The sequence below is a fragment of the Diaphorina citri genome, unplaced genomic scaffold (assembly GCF_000475195.1).
Source record: "Diaphorina citri unplaced genomic scaffold, Diaci psyllid genome assembly version 1.1 scaffold1225, whole genome shotgun sequence".
NCBI lineage: Eukaryota > Metazoa > Arthropoda > Insecta > Hemiptera > Psyllidae > Diaphorina > Diaphorina citri.
This window is the reverse complement of record NW_007378654.1, coordinates 20,686-42,086: the sequence shown is the minus strand read 5'-3', so window position 1 is coordinate 42,086 and position 21,401 is coordinate 20,686. Positions and strand designations below refer to the sequence as shown.

General features: G+C 40.5%; 2 protein-coding genes across 6 annotated transcripts; both read right to left on the bottom strand.

Annotated features, from left to right (window-relative positions):
• Nucleotides 1–176: 176 nt before the first annotated feature.
• Nucleotides 177–12,192, bottom strand: LOC103514804 (eukaryotic translation initiation factor 3 subunit E; the record flags this gene model as incomplete). Its single annotated transcript, XM_026827679.1, has 5 exons — nt 177–801; nt 1,504–1,715; nt 2,269–2,426; nt 5,677–5,998; nt 12,007–12,192. Coding segments are annotated over 5 exons (1,158 nt in total), but the record flags the coding sequence as incomplete, so codon positions are not given.
• Nucleotides 7,180–11,749, bottom strand: LOC103514802 (mpv17-like protein). 5 transcript variants are annotated; one of them, XM_008479709.3, is made up of 5 exons: nt 11,281–11,475; nt 10,080–10,220; nt 9,371–9,465; nt 8,864–8,976; nt 7,180–7,785 (listed from the first exon to the last, which is right to left on the bottom strand). In XM_008479709.3, exons 2-5 carry the CDS (start codon nt 10,188–10,190, stop codon nt 7,517–7,519), a joined length of 588 nt encoding a protein of 195 aa, XP_008477931.1. In that variant the 5' UTR covers nt 10,191–10,220; nt 11,281–11,475; the 3' UTR covers nt 7,180–7,516. The 5 variants fall into 5 exon arrangements, with proteins under 5 accessions (XP_008477931.1, XP_008477933.1, XP_008477930.1 ...); XM_008479711.3 differs by lacking the exon at nt 11,281–11,475 and adding an exon at nt 10,828–11,172; XM_008479708.3 differs by lacking the exon at nt 11,281–11,475 and adding an exon at nt 10,907–11,171.
• Nucleotides 12,193–21,401: the final 9,209 nt, after the last annotated feature.

Sequence of the window (21,401 nt, the reverse complement as noted above, 5' to 3'; positions counted from 1 at the left end):
GGATTTTAATGACTGTACACATAATAATATAAAAAGCATATTTTTTTTCCAACTACAGTAGCTGAAATTGAGAAGAAACAAGTCAACCGTAGGTATGAGTAATCAGAAAAATTATTGAAACATCTCGTCTCCTCAGATGTAACGAAGTTAAAGAAACCCTCTACTGAAAAGATGAGTTTTTCGGCTATTATTTTCACTTATTTTATTTATTTTGTCCTCTTTCTCAATCGATTTTTATTTTACAAATGGCATTAAGTAAACTTTACTAACCAAACGAGGAAGAAAAAACACCCATTCTTTCTTAAAAAGAATTTCGTGCTTCCCCACTTTGTGAAATGTCTTTATTGTTGAGGCTTGGCAGAGAAAGATTTGACTTGAAAATATTCGGATGTAAAAATAACTCCATTTACATGTAAAATTGTAAATGGGGCAAATGTTTCCCAATAATTTAGTCAGTGTACCATCAAACCATTCCTCATTGGTTAGTAAAAACTGCCAACACGGAGGTTCGCGCTCCGAGCTCAAAACTCCTTGCTCGCCCAGCTGTTTTCGCCGCCGGCGTTCGCGCTATTGTTGCGCACCTTGACCTTGCGCTCAATCAGCGCCTGTAGCGCTTCCGAGCGCACGGACAGGGTGTCGATCTTTTCCAGAAGCTGCTGGTACGGGGAGAGGGGCTGGGTGCCCATAATAACGTGCCCCAGTTTGGAATCGATCTTGGCATCCAGGCGGGCGTTTCGGATGAGGTTGACGATCCAGCACTCGGCCTCGTCCGTGCCCATGTTCAGCTTGGATGCGAGCATTCTGTAGAGAGAAAGACACACATTGTAATATTACATTTAGGTCTTCCTTGGATGCGAGCTTTCTGTAGAGAGAAAGACACACATTGTAATTACATTTAGGTCTGCCTGCCTAGTTAGCTTGGAGAGTAGCTCATCTGCAGTGTAAAGGTGTGTCCACACATAGTCGACCTCGTCGATCGACGTGAACTGACACATGGACGAGGTCAACTATGGTATGGCTGGACACAGCTTAAGCGCTAGGTGGCGGGTTGGATTCCGATTTTATCCTAAACAAGTAACGTTCGTTCTCGAAACGGCTGGCTTCTTCCTATTCTGTTTTTCTTCTCTCTTCGCTTTCGGGACGATAAGGCCTTCGTAGTTAGAGTCCCCTATATCAAACCTCTTATTATTAATAATAAACAGCCAAAAAGCGGCCGAAATGCCTCCAACCGCTGCACCGATCTTAACCAAAAGTTCGTTACATCATTGTTGCATTTTTGGCCTATACCTACCGAATTTCAAGTCTCTAGCTCTCTTTCAGTTCTTGAGATAATTTGTTTACAGACACAAAAACGGACCGATGATGGCTGAAACATCGGATTTAGGATCTAGGGACCCTCAGAACGTGTTTTGGCACTAAAAACTGACTGACCATCGAAAATTTTGTCGATTACATTACTTTCCTTCCTGTGGGATAAGGAAAGTAAAAAAAATCGATACTTACTGAATGCTAATACACTGATGGATTCGACAGAACGTCTCGAAGATCATCAGCCTGGCATTCTCCACAAACTCATCCAGACAGGCGACCAGGAAGAAATCGTTGTCCAGAACTTCGGTGCATTCCGTGAGCTTCTCCCGAGCAGACTCGAAGTCAAACGAGACGTACAGGTGCTCGAGAAACTCCGTGATCGGATCCTTGTATGTGTAGGATTCCTGAGGAAGAATAGGATGGAATGAGGAGCCGACAACTAAGAAAAGTGGTGATTGGGATCATACACAGAGTCGAGAGTTGAACAGGCAGAACATTTTGGAGAGGTCTCGTGAATCGACCTGGTTTAAAACCACAACGATGACGGCTGTGATGATTCAGGGCCAAAGTTTCGATAGGTAATGATACTAATGATAATATGTAATATGTCAAAATATATAATACCTGAGTTAGACTGCGGGCGTAAAGAGACTTTTCAGTCCTATCTCAGCGGGATAAACAAGGTAAATTCCATTCTATTCCTGTCAGGGCGGAGTTTGCCGTTTTCAGAATTTTACCTTTAGCCGAAGGTAGCTCCAAATTTGCAGAGAGGTTTCTTATAAAATGTAGATCAAAACTCTCCTTGGACCCAAGTTCGAGAAATGTAAGGTTCGGCCGCTTCTTAGCGCTATTCAGAACACAAAAGTAAGCCTTTCGTTTTTGGATGTCCATCACAGAAAGTGATCAAAAATCAACACGTTCGCTCCGCACACCACTCCATTTAACACGTTGACTCACCTGTTGAATGACCTTGACCAAATCCTTGAGGGCGTTTCGCTTGGATCGGTTGATGATGACCGCTGTCGCAAGATAGCGCAGAATGTGGGGGCACATGGTTTGGATGGCGTTCAAATAGTGAGGCCGGTTCAGGAACATGTCGATAATGAGGTCACGACCTGAAAAAAGAATTTAGTAAAAAAAAGAGGTTTGATAGAAGGAACTGTAACTGCTGAGAGTGCTGAGGTCTTATCGTCCCGAAATCTAAGAGAGAATGAAGAAAGGACAGGAGAATTATAATGATTCTTCAGGAGATTTCAAAGCCTCAATCAAGGCAGGACGTGTTTGTGTTGGGATTTTAAGCGTTTAAATTGGTCGAGCCGTTTTCTAGTGGAAAAATCTGGTGTGAACATCACAAGACTTTCCTTATCCTATTGAATGGTGCTTATTAGGGTGTTCTGTTGTAACATTTACAATATCTCTAACCGTTTAGTCGATATTGCTGAAAACCGCGAAAAAGCGGTCAAAATACCGCCAACCGCAGCACCTATTTTAACCAAACGTTCTGTGTTGCATCCTTGTCACATTTGTGAAATACATACCAAATTTGAAGTCTTTAGCTTATACCGTACCCGAGATATTGTTAAATTACACCGAAAACCGCCAAAAAGCGGTAAAATGCCGCCAACCTTTGCACCAGTCTTAACCAAAAGTTTCGTGTCGCATCCTTGTCACATTTGACAGCTACATACAAAAATTTCAAGTCTCTAGGTCTTACCGTTCTCGAGATATTTTGTTTACAGACAGACACACACACAGACAGACACACACACGGACCAATGGCTGAAACTTTGGAATTAGGCTCTAGGGACCTCAAAAAGTGTTTTGGCACTAAAAACTGACCATCGAAATTTTGAACCGATTTCATTACTTTCCTTCCTATAGGATAAGGAAAGTAAAAAGAGGTTTGGTAAGCTGGTATCATTAATCAATCATGAGTTAAATTCAAATATGTATGTATTATAGGTTAGGGTAGCCAGTCTGATATGTACACCATTTGATTCGACCCCGTTGATCGACGTCGACTGAAAGTACTCTCCCTCGACAACATAGATTCACCTCGTCGGACGACCATCGATCGTCTATGTGTGGACACAGCTGTAGAAGGAACTGTAACAAAGGAGAACTTATCGTCTCGAAATCGAAGCGAGGAGGGCAGGATAGGAAAAATCCAGACGTTCCGAGAACAGACCCCACGTCACTAATCAAGAGTTGATATGTACACCAATCGATTCCCCGTGAAAAATTCTATATGGAAGACACCTTAGGAACCTAGTGATGTGATTGAAGAGCACAGAAGACGTCCTAGAAGAAGAAAACAGGAGCAAGGTAAAGTGGCTTATTTACTTTTTTCAGTTTAAATATAAAGACAAATACAAATAAAAAAAAAGTAATAATTTTATGGAGCAAGGTAAAGTGGCTTATTTACTTTTTTCAATTTAAATATAAAGACAAAAGTAATAATTTTATTAATAATAATTATGTAAGTACTTACCTACCTATAGTCAAAAAGATAAAGTAAGACTGATTAGTACCCGAAGAGGTAGAGAAAGACAGACAATAATGTTGGTTTTAATTCCGATAGGTCTTAAAATCGTCAAGTAGATGATCCTTAAGCCAACACAATTAAAAAAACTTTTCTTCTTTCTAGGAATCCAAAATCCATCCACCAGCGTTCACGCCAACTTTGAGACATCACCAGCTAGCTGTTCAACTGCTCAAGCAGAAAAGAGTAACTCTTGCTCGTTTGTGAACCCAAAAGCGCCCGAATTTGGAGGCCCAAATGAAAAACGCCCACGCAACAACGGACAGGACAGTTTGGTAGGAATGGAAATAGACAATGAACTCAATGATGTACTGGTGGAAACAGGAGACAAATGTGTCACCAATGTCATTCACCATGTCAAGAAAATCAATCTGGAAATCAGCCAATCCTTCCGGGAGAATAGTCAGAGGTCACTCAAACGGTTCAGAGGCAATGGGTGTGTCAAAGGAAACACCAAAAGATGGCACAAAGACAGACATGAGATCGGTCTACGTGAGTTCCATTCTGCCTAGCGGACAGCTGTCCAGTGTACCTTGGCGGCGTACAGGTGTGAAGTACACAAACAACGAAGCTTACTTCGACGTAATTGAGGAAGTGGACGCCATCATAGACAAAACGGGAAGCACAATCTTCTCGGAAATCCAAGGCTACATCGACTGCTGTATCAAGCTCAGCGGTATGCCGGATCTGACGCTTTCCTTCATGAATCCCCGCCTGTTTGATGACGTCAGCTTTCACCCGTGTGTCCGGTTCAAACGGTGGGAGGCCGAACGCATCCTGTCCTTCATTCCACCGGATGGTAACTTCCGCCTCATGTCTTACCACACCCGTGTGTCCGGTTCAAACGGTGGGAGGCCGAACGCATCCTGTCCTTCATTCCACCGGATGGTAACTTCCGCCTCATGTCTTACCATAAGGTACACTTCAAACTGAATCTCTATTCCCACTGTCGGTACCAAGCGACACAGATTCCTTCTGTTCCTTCAGTGAAGGATCAACACATCAATCCCTCCTTACACCATGCACGGGACCTTCATCTCTGTCCTCCACTGATTTATCCATTCACACATTCCAATCTAGCGTTACCATTGCAACCTGTGATTTCCACACTCACAAGCAATTCAATTGGTGCATGTGGAAAACGACGAAGAAACTCTACACCAAAAGTATCGTGTCGCATCCTTGTCACATTTGACATCTACATACCAAATTTCAACTCTCTAGCTCTTACCATTCTCGAGATATTTTTTTTACAGACAGACACACACACGGACCAATGGCTGAAACTTTGGATTTAGGCTCTAGGGACCTCAAAACGTGTTTTGGCACTAAAAATAGGACCAATGGCTGAAACTTTGGATTTAGGCTCGGACCTCAAAACGTGTTTTGGCACTAAAAACTGACCATCGAAATTTTGACCCGATTACATTACTTTCCTTCCTATAGGATAAGGAAAGTAGAAAAGTACAAAAACAGGTCTATCAGCGTGACAGACAGATAAACACAAACATACATACCTACATAAGAAATTTTCTCAATGTGATTTTTGAGATAATTGGTGCATAAAGTGTAAGAATAACTAAAAATTTCAGGATCCGTGTTTTGGCACTAAAAACTGACCATCGAAATTTTGACCCGATTACATTACTTTCCTTCCTATAGGATAAGGAAAGTAAAAAAGGACAAAAACAGGTCCATCAGCGTGACAGACAGATAAACACAAACATACATACATATAGACAGAAATTTTCTCAATGTGATTTTTGAGATAATTGGTGCATAAAGTGTAAGAATAACTAAAAAATTCAGGATAATCTACAAACCTTTGACATGATTGAAGAACACAAACAAGGACCAGTGAATGAGCCAGGTGCGTTGCTGAAGCAAATGAAGCGGGGATTCAAAGTTGGCGCTCCCTCCGTCGATATACTCCCGGAGCTTGTTCAAATCCTCGAGCGCCAGGTCCCAATTCTGGACGAGAATCTCCGAAGCCAGTTTGCCCCACAGGACTGCCAAATAGTGGCGGTCCGAAGTTGGCATGACCAGGAGGTAGAAGTAGAGATAGGACGTGGTGATGGAGTAGTTGCCGCACTCGTAGCGGAACTTGGCCAGCTTGTACATCGACTCCATCATGTCCATCTTGAACTGGAAGAAGAAAATGAACAATAACATAAAAAAGTCTGGCTGAGTAGTAGGACGTTAAAAGTCTGGCTGGGGGACGCTAAAAAGAGAGCAGATCAGCTTGCTTGTACATCGACTCCATCATGTCCATCTTGAACTGGAAGAAGAAAATGAACAATAACATAAAAAAGTCTGGCTGAGTAGTAGGACGCTAAAAGTCTGGCTGGGGGGCGATAAAAAGGGAGCAGACCAGCTTAGTCTGGCTGAGGGACTTTAAACAGGGAGTATACCAGCCTGAATTCCCCTTGTTAAAGGGCACCCACTTGTAAAATTTGTTGCCAAAACCAAATGTCAGCCCAAAGCAATTACTCCAGTTAGGACTGATTGAGAGGCTGACAAAAACCTCCGACCCCATCTGTACATGGGAAAAGGCAAAGAAAAAGAAGAAGAAGTGCATAAAAAAGATTAGGGATGGGTTTTGCCAATGTTCTTTTTAGTCCCCAACAGCCTTTTGTTGAACCTATACCTAGGTAGGTACATATCGATTGGAACTTAACAGGCCTTCTATGGACTCAAAAAATATTCATAAAATCTACTGTACGCGATTTCTAAGTTTCAACTTGACAAAATTCCTTTTGTTAGACTTAGGAAAAGTGGATCCAAACATCCACAGTAGAGATGGGTAATACTGAATACATTCACGATCCGTATCCGCGGATACGGATCGAGCGTCTATCCGATTACTTTAGTGAGTACAAAAGTATTCGAATACTTTTTACTCGTACTCATTGTCAGAGCTCATTCTCTCTTCTGCTTTCAGATTGGAAGGTTCTCTCATTCTCTGCTCCCTCTCTGTGATATCTCCCTATTTCAATCTGTTTTTTCGGAAAACAAGAGTTTCTAGTAGAGTATTTAAGATTACTAAGGTGTCTTCCATATTTAATTTTTCACGAGGAATCGATTGGTGTACATATCAACTCTTGATTAGTGACGAGGGGTCTGTTCTCGGAACGTCTGGATTTTTTCTATCCTGCCCTCCTCTCTTCGATTTCGAGACGATAAGTTCTCCTTTGTTACAGTTCCTTCTACAGCTGTGTCCACACATAGTCGATCGATGGACGTCCGACGAGGTGAATCTATGTTGTCGAGGGAGAGTACTTTCAGTCGACGTCGATCAACCAAATCTACTTCGAGCACCCCCACCACACCCTCTTCAGTGGGTGCCGTGCCCCCAAAACCAGAGGGCTGTATTCGCCCATGTTTCTCACTCAGACTAGCTGAAGATATAGTAACAATACAAACATAATAGGTAGGTACCTATGTGTAGGTGTTAACAACTAGTCACTTCCTCAAAATTGCACTTTGAAATCACGTTCACTCCACGCGTTAACGCAAGGACCTCACAACTCTTTCTCAGTCAGACTACCTAGCTGTGAAGTTATAATTATGTATGGTCAGATAATATGGACAACAAGAAAAGCTGATTGCTTCCTCAAAAAATTTCTCTCTGAAAGCACTCACACACTCGCTGACGAAAGAACATCACAACTCTTTCTCCTCCTTCACCGCCACGCCCGGGGCGACCGCCAACGAACTTTCCGCGTTTAAATCGCTCCTCTTCAGCCAACAGAGAATGTTGATCCAAACGAACGAGCAGGTGCCGACGAAAATAACGCGGGCCGCCGGAGGGAGGAAGAAGAAGTTGATGGTCTGCGCGGGGAGCCAGAAAATGCACGAGGTTTGAAAGGTGGGCAGGAACTTTTCCCGAAGTTCGGCGAAAATGTCGTCCTTACCCTCCATGAGGGACATGCCTGAAATAAGCAAAAAGAAAAAGATGCACTCGAACCTGTAAATAAGAGAACTCTATATAAAAGAGAATGCTGGATATAAGAGAAAATTTTCTGGGCCCTTCATTATGAACCAAACACGTGGATATGGTGGTCCCCTCGATTCTCTTGTATCCGGGTTCGACTGAATTAGCTCTATATTTATGTACCTACCCATGGAAAGAGTCTGTTAAAAAATTTGCCTTGTACTACTAAGTTAGATTTGAGGGTAGCCCGTCTAGTTTGTGAGGGTCGCGGGTTCTATTCCCGCTCGGGGAAACTTTATCCTAAACAGATAAGGTTCATTCTCGGAATGGCTGGCTTTCTCCTATCCTGTCTTCCTTCTCTCTTCGATTTCGGGACGACAAGACCTTGGCAGTTACAGTTCCCTCTATCAAACCTCAGAAAAAACTGACCATCGAAAAATTTGTCCGAATACCTACTTTCCTTCCTATAAGGAGAAAAAGATGCACTCGAACCTGTAAATAAGAGAACTCTATATAAAAGAGAATGCTGGATATAAGAGAAAATTTTCTGGGCCCTTCATTCTGAACCAAACACGTGGATATGGTGGTCCCCTCGATTCTCTTGCATCCAGGTTCGACTGAATTAGCTCTATATTTATGTACCTACCCATGGAAAAAGTCTGTTAAAAAATTTGCCTTGTACTACTAAGTTAGATTTGAGGGTAGCCCGTCTAGTTTGTGAGGGCTGGTCGCGGGTTTTATTCCCGCTCGGGGAAACTTCATCCTAAACAGACAAAGGTTCATTCTTGGAATGGCTGGCTTTCTCCTATCCTGTCTTCATTCTCTTTTCGATTTCGGGACGAGGAGAGCTCCGTTGGTAGAGTTCCCTCTATCAAACCTCTTAAGAAAAAACTGACCGTCGAAAAATTTGTCCGAATAGGTACCTACTTTCCTTCCTATAGGACAAGTAAAAAAGCCTAAAAAGGATTTTACCAGCGGAGCGGCTAGGTTAGGCTAGGTTTTCATACTTGTGTAGACCTAACAAGCGGACCTGATAAGGCGTACCTACCTGATAGTGAGCGGCTGGCCTTACTTACTTGTGTAGAAGATAGCGTACAGGGGTGGCGTCATACAGAATTGATCAATGAGGACTTTCTTCACAACAATCTGAGCGGATTTGCCTGTGAACGCTTTGTCTAGCCATTTGTACCTGCGGAAAAAAAAGAAAATGATAGAACGAAGTGAGATTTAAATTTTTACCTCGATTTTTCTTTTAAGGCCGGAGGCAATCCAAATTTTGGTTTAAGTTTAAACCTCGGATTAAGTAAACGGATTCATTGATTCCAAACTTTCTAGACAAGAGTCGAGGTTTGATAGAGGGAACGGTAACAAACGGAGGTCTTATCGTACTGGAATAGAAGAGAGAAATAGAACAGGATAGGAGAAAGCCAGCCGTTCCGAGAACAAACCTTATCTGTTTAGGACAAAGTTCGCCCCGGGTGGGAATCAAAACCCCGACTTAGCGGATAATACAAGGCAGATGAGCTATACCCTCATTACCCTCCACTCCAAGCTAATTAGGCTCAGGAACTTGATATTCCTACCAGAAGTAGAGTATGTTTGGGTTGATACAGGTTCCTAGGATGGCATATCGACCTAGAGCAGCCGTATCTATGGGTTCTGGAGGAGTTGTAGGATTCTGAAATGAAAAACAGAAAACAAATTTTATTTAATAATCATAGAGGTAGGTACTTAGGTACTAAGAGGCCGGCTAAGAATATAAGTTTTTGAGCTGAAAAGTACCATTACCTATGCCAAAAATGCTCCATTGGACTCACAAGGTACCCCTGAACTGTCGGTATCCTGAAATTGCGTCACTATATTGGAGGCACACTACAGCTAAGGTACCTAATAGGTACCTAAGGTACTACCTATAATATTGTTTTCAGTCGAACAGCTAACCCAAGTGTCAGTAGCAATCAAACCTAATAAAAAGCAATTGAATCATCATCATCGCCACTTCAATTCAGATGAGTTACAGAGGGAATCAATTTAGTTCCTTCAATTCCTGGGGCCAGCCTAGTTGGCCTGGTTGGTAGTGCGTCTGCCTTCTAACCGCTAGGCCGTGAGTTCGATTCCGTCCGGGGCGGATTTTATCCTGATGGGATAATGTTCGTTCTAGGAACGGCTGGCTTTCTGCTATCCTGTCCTCCTTCTCTCTTCGATTTCGGAACGATAAGACCTTAGCAGTTACCTGACAGGCGGACCTGATCAGCTGTACCACATTGTGAGTGGCTGATCTAAGTAACTTACCAGGTATCTCTTGGTAACATATTGCTGTGAGGCCTCAGCTCCCACACACATAGTGCCATACACCGCACAATTGCTGAGGAGAGGGTAGTTGTTGAAGAACCGTCGAATCATGATGGTGGACACTGGACAGGAGAAAGAAGGCTGAAATGTAAAACAACGGTACCTATAAGAATCAGTGTCAATGTCCACCACACATGTTCCAACCGTCTGGCAGACCAAGTGTGTGACGGAGAAAAGCTTCAGGCCGAGGTCTGTCAGACCGCCTGAGAGACGTAGTTCTCAAGATTTCCGCCACTCACGCTCACACTGTCTGACAGACCTTGCGATCTGATCGCATATTAGGTACCTAGGTATCTAACTACCTATCTACGTTCAGATTGTATGACAAATTGTTTGTATTGACATGAAACTGTGTGAAATTTCTGAAGGTTCCTACAAAATAGGTACCTACCTAATAGGTAGGTACCTATGTGTACCGGGCAATTTTATGTGATTTACCTACCTAGGTTGTATGACAAATTGTTTGTATTGACATGAAACTGTGTGAAATTTCTGAAGGTTCCTACAAAATAGGTACCTACCTAATAGGTAGGTATGTGTACCGGGCAATTTTATGTGATTTACCTATACTTATTACTTTATTAGATAGGTACCTTAGGTAGGTAGTATTTGTACCCGGAATTGATTTTAAAATAACTGATAAGGTGATAAGAGGCTAAAACACTTCAAAAAGTAAAAACCCTAATACCTTGTGGAATCCGGAAATTATTGAGAGAAATAATATTTATAATGAGTACGAGTATACCTATGAATATTAAATAAAATACCTTTGGTAATCTAATTAGGTAGTTTATTAATTAATTTTACAAATTAAAAAAAGATCGAGCACAAAACTAGGTACTAAAAATATTCAGTCTTCAAGGAACTGTATAGTTAACACGACACTCGAATTCAATCGAACTGCAGACGAAAATGCACTTCCTACCACAAAAAATGCACTTTTTACAGCAAAAGAACCGTCATAAAAGTTACATAACTACCTATAAAAATATCAAAACACGAACTCTTCTAGTAAGAATTGTCTCAGACACCGGTCTGAAGTCTACTGACTATAACACAAACACAACTACAGTCATGGCCCATGGTAAATGGCACTACACTGATAGGCCACAAAACTAGGTAGGTACTAAAAAATAGGTACTCAGTCTTCAAGGAACTGCATATAGATAACACGACACCAAATTCAATTTAACTGCACAAAAATGATCTTCCTACCACAAAAAAATGCACTTTTTACTGCAAAAGAACCGTGATAAAAGTTACATAACTACCAATAAAAATATCAAAACACGAACTCTTCTAGTAAGAATTGTCTCAGACACCGGTCTGCAGTCTACTGACTGACTACTGACTACACAACTATACTGGAATACAGTCATCCCATGGCAAATGGCACTACACTGATAGGTTAGGTTTAGAATTAGTATGAGTGAGTGAGTGAGTGAGTCAGTCAGTCAGTCAGTCAGTCAGTTACACAAGGGGCTGTATATATTTAGGATATGGATACCCATCTATTTATATTATACAAGTAACTTACCAGGTATCTCTTGGTAACATATTGCTGTGAGGCCTCAGCTCCCACACACATAGTGCCATACACCGCACAATTGCTGAGCTGAGTCTACACAAAATAAATTCGTTCCAATGTTCTATTTTCAAAGTGATCTTTTCTTACTACATTAGAACTCCAACTCAACACCTACCTAGCGACTTATTACCTACAGTTTGGGTTTAAATTTTCAAGGGAGTTTTACAGTAAAGAAAATAAAAGAGATCTGAATTGTTTCATAAACGCCCACCTGATGAGGGACATAAAAGAACCCCTGATGAGGAAACATGATACTGCTCTCTAGAAATAGGTACTTACATCAAACTCTTTTGTCAGATAAGTGCACAGTGTTTTCTGGTCTCGGACAGATTCCATTTGTTTCATCACTGCATCATTGGATAGTAGATTGAGCACGACAGTGACACTGGTATTGAGTTCTTGCAGTGCAGTGACTACTTGGACACGTCTCTGTTTTAAGGTCTGCAAAAGAAAATTGATTAGATGTTACTTTTTTAACTTGATTTTTTTTTTCTTTTTTTTTTAATAAGCAAGGTATGAAAAGTAAAAGTAATTACAAATTCATAATGTACCAAGTACATAAGACATTGTATAGACTGCACATGTAAAGGGATTTTACAGTCTTATTCTAGCGGGATAAACAGGGTATATTCCATTTTTGGGCTCAAAAATATTACCAAAACAAATGTTACAGTGACACAATGGTAGTTTGAAAAAACAGACACACATGTCAGAAGAAAGCTCTATAATCACAGTATAACTGCCACAGTTTAAAGTGACTCTGGTTTTACTCTCAATTCAATGACAAACTATAAATCTCCTCACAAAAACCACACCCAGTCTGAGCTAGGCTGTGAATAGACAGCAACTTAAGATTGACCAGGTGGTCACCCATCCCTGATACCAACCATGTACAACATAGTTTAACTTTAGTGATTCCTTGGGAACTACTGTTTTCAATATGCTATTGCAACTGGCTGATTTTTTATTTCTTAACAAAACAATACTCCGAGATCGAGGGAAGGTTGTTGTAGGATCGGCCGAAGAAGGACTGGAACAGAAAAGATGGTGCGACAAAAATTAGTACCTATAGGTGTTAAGTAAAGGGATGTCTAGTATAGGTAGTTATGGTAGTGTGTCTGCCTTGTAAGCGCTAGGCCGTGGGTTCGATTCCCGCCCGGGGCGGATTTTATCCTGATGGGATAATGTTCGTTCTAGGAACGACTGACTTTCTCCTATCCTGTCTTCCTTCTCTCTTCGATTTCGGAACGATAAGACCTTAGCAGTTACCTGACAGGCGGACCTGATCAGCTGTACCTCATAGTGAGTGGCTGGCCGAGATCGAGGGAAGGTTGTTGTAGGATCGGCCGAAGAAGGACTGGAACAGAAAAGATGGTGCGACAAAAATTAGTACCTATAGGTGCTAAGTAAAGGGATGTCTAGTATAGGTAGTTATTTATACCTAATAATAACTGTAATAAGCTAATGAGTTATTAGTTATTAGGTACGAGAGACTAAATGAATTAACTAACAAATTAAAAAGTCAGACAAAAATCCTCAAAAACATGATCGAGTATCTATGTGGATTCAGAAGATAAGGCACTATTTCAATAACAAGTTTTTAATCAATACCACCACATCAGTACCTAGGATTTTAATCTGGTCACAAAAATCCGGATTCAGAAGATAAGGCACTATTTCAATAACAAGTTTTTAATCAATACCACCACATCAGTACCTATTATAATCTGGTCACAAAAATCGGGATTCAGAAGATAAGGCACTATTTCAATAACAAGTTTTTAATCAATACCACCACATCAGTACCTATTATAATCTGGTCACAAAAATCCTTCTGTTTTTCACATTTCTCAAGACCTCTAAGCTCTTTCACCACGATGCGCTTGTTTTACTCATCCTCACAAAACCCACAATCTGTCCACCAGTATAAAACCAATTACCCAATATTTTCTACGAGAAGTCATCACAATCACACAGCAACACAATACATGGTCACAAGCTCATAAGTGTCATAACGACCACCCTAATCATAGATAAATTGGACAAAAATCGTTCTGTTTTTCACATTTCTCAAGACCTCTAAGCTCTTTCACCACAATGCGCTTGTTTTACTCATCCTCACAAAACCCACAATCTGTCCACCAGTACAAAACCAATTACCCAATATTTTCTACGAGAAGTCATCACAATCACACAGCAACACATGGTCACAAGCTCATAAGTGTCATAACGACTACCCTAATCATAGATAAATTGAACAATGTAAAACATCTAGACAAGCTAATTATAAGCAATGCAAGAAACATATTGTCCACCAGTACAAAACCAATTACCCAATATTTTCTACGAGAAGTCATCACAATCACACAGCAACACATGGTCACAAGCTCATAAGTTTCATAACGAACACCCTAATCATAGATAAATTGGACAGTGTAAAACATCTAGACAAGCTAATTATAAGCAATGCAAGAAACATACCCAACACCTTTACAAGCATTGGACATACAAGAAACCGTCATAAAAGAGTTCTGCGACACCTCCGTTTTTCAGTCAGATTGCTATAGAATTAAAGAAGTATTTCTGCTATAGAAAAATGTGTTTCGCTTTTTTTCACGGCTATGAATGGCTTCACCTACATCCAGAATTAGATTGAGTAAGGTTTAACTTTTGTTCTAAAGTGATGTACATTAGATCATTATGCCTTGATGCAACATTGAAAACAATACTCGCCAGTAAACGGATATGTTGCAACTCCTGGACAAGATAGGTTGGAGTTGGAAACGATTCTTTTAAATTTATTGTTTGCCATTTACCTACATACTGGCTATTATGCTAAAGATTCTTTTCATTTGATATTTTACAGTATAGTATCTATTTATATGGATATGGATACCCATCTATTTATATTCCCGGGCGGGAATCGAACCCGCGGCCTAGCGCTTACAAGGCAGACGCACTACCAACTAAGCTAACTAGGCTGGCAGGACACAGCTTTAAACCTAGGTAATGCCTAAATCAATTTACCTACTGTCGTACGTGTGAAGGAGCCTCCATGGCCGAGTGGGTATCACACTAGGTTTGCAAACCGGAAGTCCCGGGTTTGATTCCCGGCGGGGCCGAAGTTTTTTCGATTCTGTGCTTGAAATCCGAGGTGCACTTGTGAGGACAATAGAGTAGCTGCTTTAATTGAGTAGCGACCAAGGGCTCACTTATGGGGTGGTGATTATTTGTAGATAAAAAATGACAACATTGGAATTAATAGACAATTTTAATAGCCTTTGTTTTTTTATTGAACTAACAAGTAAATTTTAGTGACGGGTTTTTACAAATTGAAGGCAAACTTTTAGAAAAAATAAAAACAAAAAAAATATAAATAAAAATCGTACTATCTAAGTAGCGCCTTCACAGGCACTTGAGGTATGCAAACGTTCATACAAGATAAAATTCCAAATTGCATAGCGTAATCATTACGATTTACTTGAAGGCGTAACAAGAGATATGGTTTGTACTTTATTGAGTCAGAGACGGATTTAGTGCCTAAGACTTTCAGGAGATCTGATGTAGTCACGAGATGAAAGAAGAAGCTTCTAGCAAATTTTATTAAGTTGGCGCCTAAAAGATTATAAAAGCACCTAAAGTATTACAGAAGCACCTAAACCTAAATGATCCAGTAGAATGTTGTTCATAGGTAGATAACAAAGAGCTTTTCACAGGTACTTTGGAAACCCACCTCAAGAAAAAATTGTAAAAGAAGCACCTAAATGATCCAGTAGAATGTTGTTCATAGGTAGATAACAAAGAGCTTTTCACAGGTACTTTGGAAACCCACCTCAAGAAATAATTCTAAAAAGTTACCTACATACCTACTACTAGACCAATAAATTAAAGGAACCAAAATTTAGCTAGTGTTAGAAAGAAGCGCTCTCCAATTCGTGATTTTGAAAATTAAAATTTAATCATGAGAAAAAAAACGTGTAATTAATACTATTTTTACTACTACATACAAATCTAAGTTTTTTTATGAAGACCAAATTAGTGAACCGAATGAAAGAATCAGTGCCAGCAGGATGGTCAAGTTTTTTTTTTCTTTTTTTAGGTTTTAGTGAAAACTACGATTTGGATTCATCATATTTTGTGCCCAAACAATTCTGTATTGGTATGACAGTGCTGAGTTGATCCATCACCCACTGGCTATTATGCTAAAGATTCTTTTCATTTGATATTTTACAGTATAGTATCTATTTATATGGATATGGATACCCATCTATTTATATCATACGGATGGCTGCAGAAAGAAGTTCAAGTGCAAACCTTCTATCGTGAACTATGATTATGGTAATGGGGGAGCCTGATTTGAATCCGATTATGCAATCGGTGTTACACGCTTGTTTCCGGTAACCGAATGAATGATGGAAACGTGGTTCAAGTTGGAACGCAAACGTTTCTTTTGCAATAGGTTTGAGGAATTGAGGATAAAACTACGACTTTTACTGCCAAAGAGTCCACTGAGTAGCAGATAATCCCTAGAAAAGAGTAGGTACTTACTCAGTCAGTGAGCCAGTCACTCACTCACTCACTCACTCACTCACTCACTCACTCACTCACTCACCCACACTCACTCACATTTTTACACCCTACGTATAGGTAACACATTTACTCACTCATTTATCTACACCCCACGTAAAAACCACTCACTCACTCAGCCACTCACTCACCAATTGAGGATTGGTTTGGATTTTTCCTTCCACAAAACTTCAACAGAACTGATGGTTCTGATAAAATTTGATTAATTTCATAAATTACCCACCATAGAATCATAGATAATATACCTAATTTCATTTTGACGAAATTCTGTTCATTTGTTCATATTGTTGATTTTTGTTGTCTTTTAAGAGGCATTAGAAAAAGCCCTTGTTCAATTCTATTTCTAAATAGTTTGCTAGTTAGCGGATACCTGCATCAATCTTAGTAATTTCTGTCTCAAATCAAATTGTCTGAGATAGTTGCCAATGTAAACTCTCATTTGAATTAATTTGTCTCGAGAGTTAATAGCTAGTCTTCATTACCTACAATTGGGAATAGGTGTCTGATGACTTCAAATGTTCAAATAATAATTGGGTGTGTCTGATCATCAGGTTTGTCCTAATTATTATGAATAGGGCAAGTAGTTTGAGCTCAGATTTGGATTTTTCCCAACTTTTTACATAGGAACCGACCATTTATTCATAATTTTTACCCATTTGCAACTCCTCCATTTCTTTGTTGTTGAACTTAATAGAGTCATATTCCCGTCTACTTAACTACCGAATTACTAACTTTTAGTAGTTAGACTGGAATCCCATTTTTTCGTGGTCAGGACCGCCGAATCTTTTGCTGATGGGTTCATCATCTTTTGCTGCATTAATGAGCGTCCTAGCTTCCTTGGGTGATCTTCAAAAATGCACATTAATCTTTTGCTGTATTGATGTGCGTCCTTGCTTCTTTTGGTGATCTTCAAATGAGTTCAGTTTGAGTTCTTCAAAGAGCCTAATGTTCTAGGTGCGAGGTGCATACTGCATACAACTCGAACTTTAACAAAGAAATCCGCAGTTTTTTGTAATTGATAACTACCCAGCTAATTATAATTAATACCTAGATAGATATGTCCATTATAAATAACAGATAGGTAATAAATGTAATAATACAATTAGATATAATAATATTTTAATAATAGATAGGGTGACTGTACCAGTAGTCGATCATTTTTCACGTTTTTAAGTTTCAATTAGCTCTGGTTCTATTGTTGGACACTGTCATATTTTAATTTTGGTGTCAAATTAAAGCTAAGACTTCAAATTTTTTATGTATCTTGTTTTTTATAGCAATATCTTTTGTTTTTATGCTTTTTTTATAGCTCAAACTCATTTTTCAGGAAAGCACTAGTTCTCGATCAGTGTGTATCTAATTTCGATCAAAAAATGCACTAGTTCTCGATCACCTGTTCTAGTTGTTGATCATGCATTGCACTAGTTGTCGATCATTTGTGATTTCATATAGTTTATTGGGCTGTTGCAAGGAAAAGTTATAGTTTAGAATTAAATTTAATCAGAATTCTTATTTTCACCAACATTAACTTTGGGAAAAATTGAATAAATTGATATACCGACCTATTATGCTGCTGGATCAACATGGTTGACAATAAAACAATGACGTTTCTATTCCCGATCAAATTGGCCGACAATAAAATCACTATGTCCGAAATCTTGATCAAAATTATCGAATATAAAAACACCATGTATTAGTAGTCGATCAGACTGATCGTTTATGGAATTACCATGTTTCGATCAAATCAAAGTTCGGTCGAGAATTGAAACCAAAAAATAAAAAAAAAAAAAAAAAAAAATGTAAAAAAGATGCAATAATACATCCTAATTAAGTACCTAACCTCCGTGGTCGAGTGGGTCTCATACTAGGCTTACACACCGAAAGTCTAGGGTTCAATATTGTATATTGTAAAGAGTAGAACTAAGTTGTGGCGAACCTTATTTTTAATCAAAAAGTTAGAAACTTTGGTTCGCTGGCCTCATTCCTACATACATATTTCTTAATTTTGTTTCAGCCGTTTGTGAACCTCCATGTCAGCATGGAGGTATCTGCAGTTCACCTAATCATTGCTCTTGTCCTGTGGGAACTTCAGGACCAAACTGTGAAACATGTGAGTCATAAACTCATCACACTTAACACCAGAATCTCAGATCTAGTCTTGTCTTGTTATTCTTATTGCCCCGAAAGCGAAGTAGTAGAACGCCAGTCATTCCGAGAACCTTATCTATTTAGCTAACTAGGCTGACAGCGAAAAAGGAGTGATCGAGTGACATTAGAGCCCATTTTCTATTTTCGAACTTACTTACAGTACAGACCTATATTATTGAGTACCTATGTGTACCTTTGACATAATGTGTATCTACTCAAAAGCGTCTCCCAGACAGCCGGAACGTGTGTGGCCGAAAAATCTGGAGACCTAGGTCTGTCAGACCGTCTGAGAGATCTGGGCCTGAAGCTTTTTCTGCCACACACATTCCGGCGCGCGGCGGTCTGACAGACCGTGGTCTGTCGGACGGTCTGATGGGTGGCGGGAATTAAATATTTTCCTCTGTTCCAGTGAACTGTACTTCAGAGAGCTGCAATAATGAATCCTGCAGTTCAGCGAACGCCAGTTCAGTGCAGTGTCCAACACTCACCTGTACTCCCCCATGTCAGAATGGCGGGACATGTGCTTCCAATAATGTGTGCTTGTGCAATCATATCACCACGGGGGATCGGTGTGAAACCAAGTAAGGCCCTCTCCAAAATGTAGACTAGAATATATTTTGTGTATCCTGTCCAAATAGGACTATTATAAGAACGAGATCCATTCACTCATTCACAGTTCACATTTCACATTTCACACACTGATCGCTCTATCTCTAGAACCACAACACCTAGAAAGTTGAAATTTGGTAGGAATATTCCTTTTATGGTCTGGGTGTGCAATAAGAAAGGATTTTGCGAAAATCTACACCGATCCTGAGATATGATCAATTTTTGATCGCTAAAATCTCCCCATAAGAAATACACAGAGTGCAGAGACTGCGGGAGAGAAAACTTTTCCTCGCTCGCCTAATATTTGAGTTTCGTTTATGTTTTTAGTTTGATAAATACAAGTTCGGCCATGCCTTTTCCAGAAGTTTGGCCATGCCTCGGGATGAACTAGCGGGATTCCGGAGCGAAGCGACGGAATTCAGCTAGTATACTTAAAAATATAGGTACATAAAAATAAGTAGTACCCATGTACTTGTACAAAAAGGTATAATAATTATGCTTCTTATGCAATTTCACTGACTGACTGACTGACTGACTGACTGACTGACTGACTGACTGACTGACTGACTGACTGACTGACTGACTGACTGACTGACTGACTGACTGACTGACTGACTGACTGACTGACTGACTGACTGACTGACTGACTGACTGACTGACTGACTGACTGACTGACTGACTGACTGACTGACTGACTGACTGACTGACTGACTGACTGACTGACTGACTGACTGACTGACTGACTGACTGACTGACTGACTGACTGACTGACTGACTGACTGACTGACTGACTGACTGACTGACTGACTGACTGACTGACTGACTGACTGACTGACTGACTGACTGACTGACTGACTGACTGACTGACTGACTGACTGACTGACTGACTGACTGACTGACTGACTGACTGACTGACTGACTGACTGACTGACTGACTGACTGACTGACTGACTGACTGACTGACTGACTGACTGACTGACTGACTGACTGACTGACTGACTGACTGACTGACTGACTGACTGACTGACTGACTGACTGACTGACTGACTGACTGACTGACTGACTGACTGACTGACTGACTGACTGACTGACTGACTGACTGACTGACTGACTGACTGACTGACTGACTGACTGACTGACTGACTGACTGACTGACTGACTGACTGACTGACTGACTGACTGACTGACTGACTGACTGACTGACTGACTGACTGACTGACTGACTGACTGACTGACTGACTGACTGACTGACTGACTGACTGACTGACTGACTGACTGACTGACTGACTGACTGACTGACTGACTGACTGACTGACTGACTGACTGACTGACTGACTGACTGACTGACTGACTGACTGACTGACTGACCGACTGACTGACTGACTCACTCACTCACTCACTCACTCACTCACTCACTCAGCAACACATTTACTCACTCATTTATCTACACCCCACGTAAAAACCACTCACTCACTCAGCAACTCACTCACTCATCTATTCCACTCAATCCACCACTGAACCGGTCTAAGTAATTGGTAAATAGGCCAATGTTATACTCATGTAGTAATGAACTTAGAGTACACTGGTTCTATTGTTTCATCACCAAGACGTATGATGATGACTCTATGAAGTACAATTATATCATTTTTATTTACTTGTACTATAGGTACTATAAACTATACTAAGTTCTTTAAGTAAGCTATTTAGCCATATCATTATGATTTGGACTGGGAGTCTCGTCTTTATTTGGACTCGAAGTCGAGTTGCCAGCCTTAATTCGGTAGAGTAGTTAGCTTGTGGAGGGTAGCGGCCATGTAAACGCTAGGTCGCGGGTTAGATTCCAGCCCGGGGTGAATTTTATCCTCAACAGATAAGGGACGTTTTCGGAAAGGCTGGTTTTCTCTTATCCTGTCCTTCTCTTTTCGATTTCGGGGCTATAAGACTTCCGTTGTTACAATCCCCTCTAATATGAAAGGGCTGACCTCTGGGCAATGGCGGTCTGCTGGCTTTTCCAGGATCCACTCAGGGTGGGTGAGATTAATGTTACGAGGAATTTGTCACCGGAGGGAGGATAAAACATAAAACCCCTGTCACTAAACCCTTAAAAGTTATACAATGACGTAAATGCCCTATCAATCAAACAAACAAACATAAAAACTATCTGGATAAAAGTCCCCGTAATTTTCGCCCACTTTTCCGATCGAACCAATCTCTCACCCAATTCCATCTCGGGTCACGAACCACGGACCATCTGATCTTTCATCAGACGGTTCAAGGTCGCCCGAATCAAGAAAAGTGAGGCAACCAGGAGGAAAGTAGCGTGACTGGAT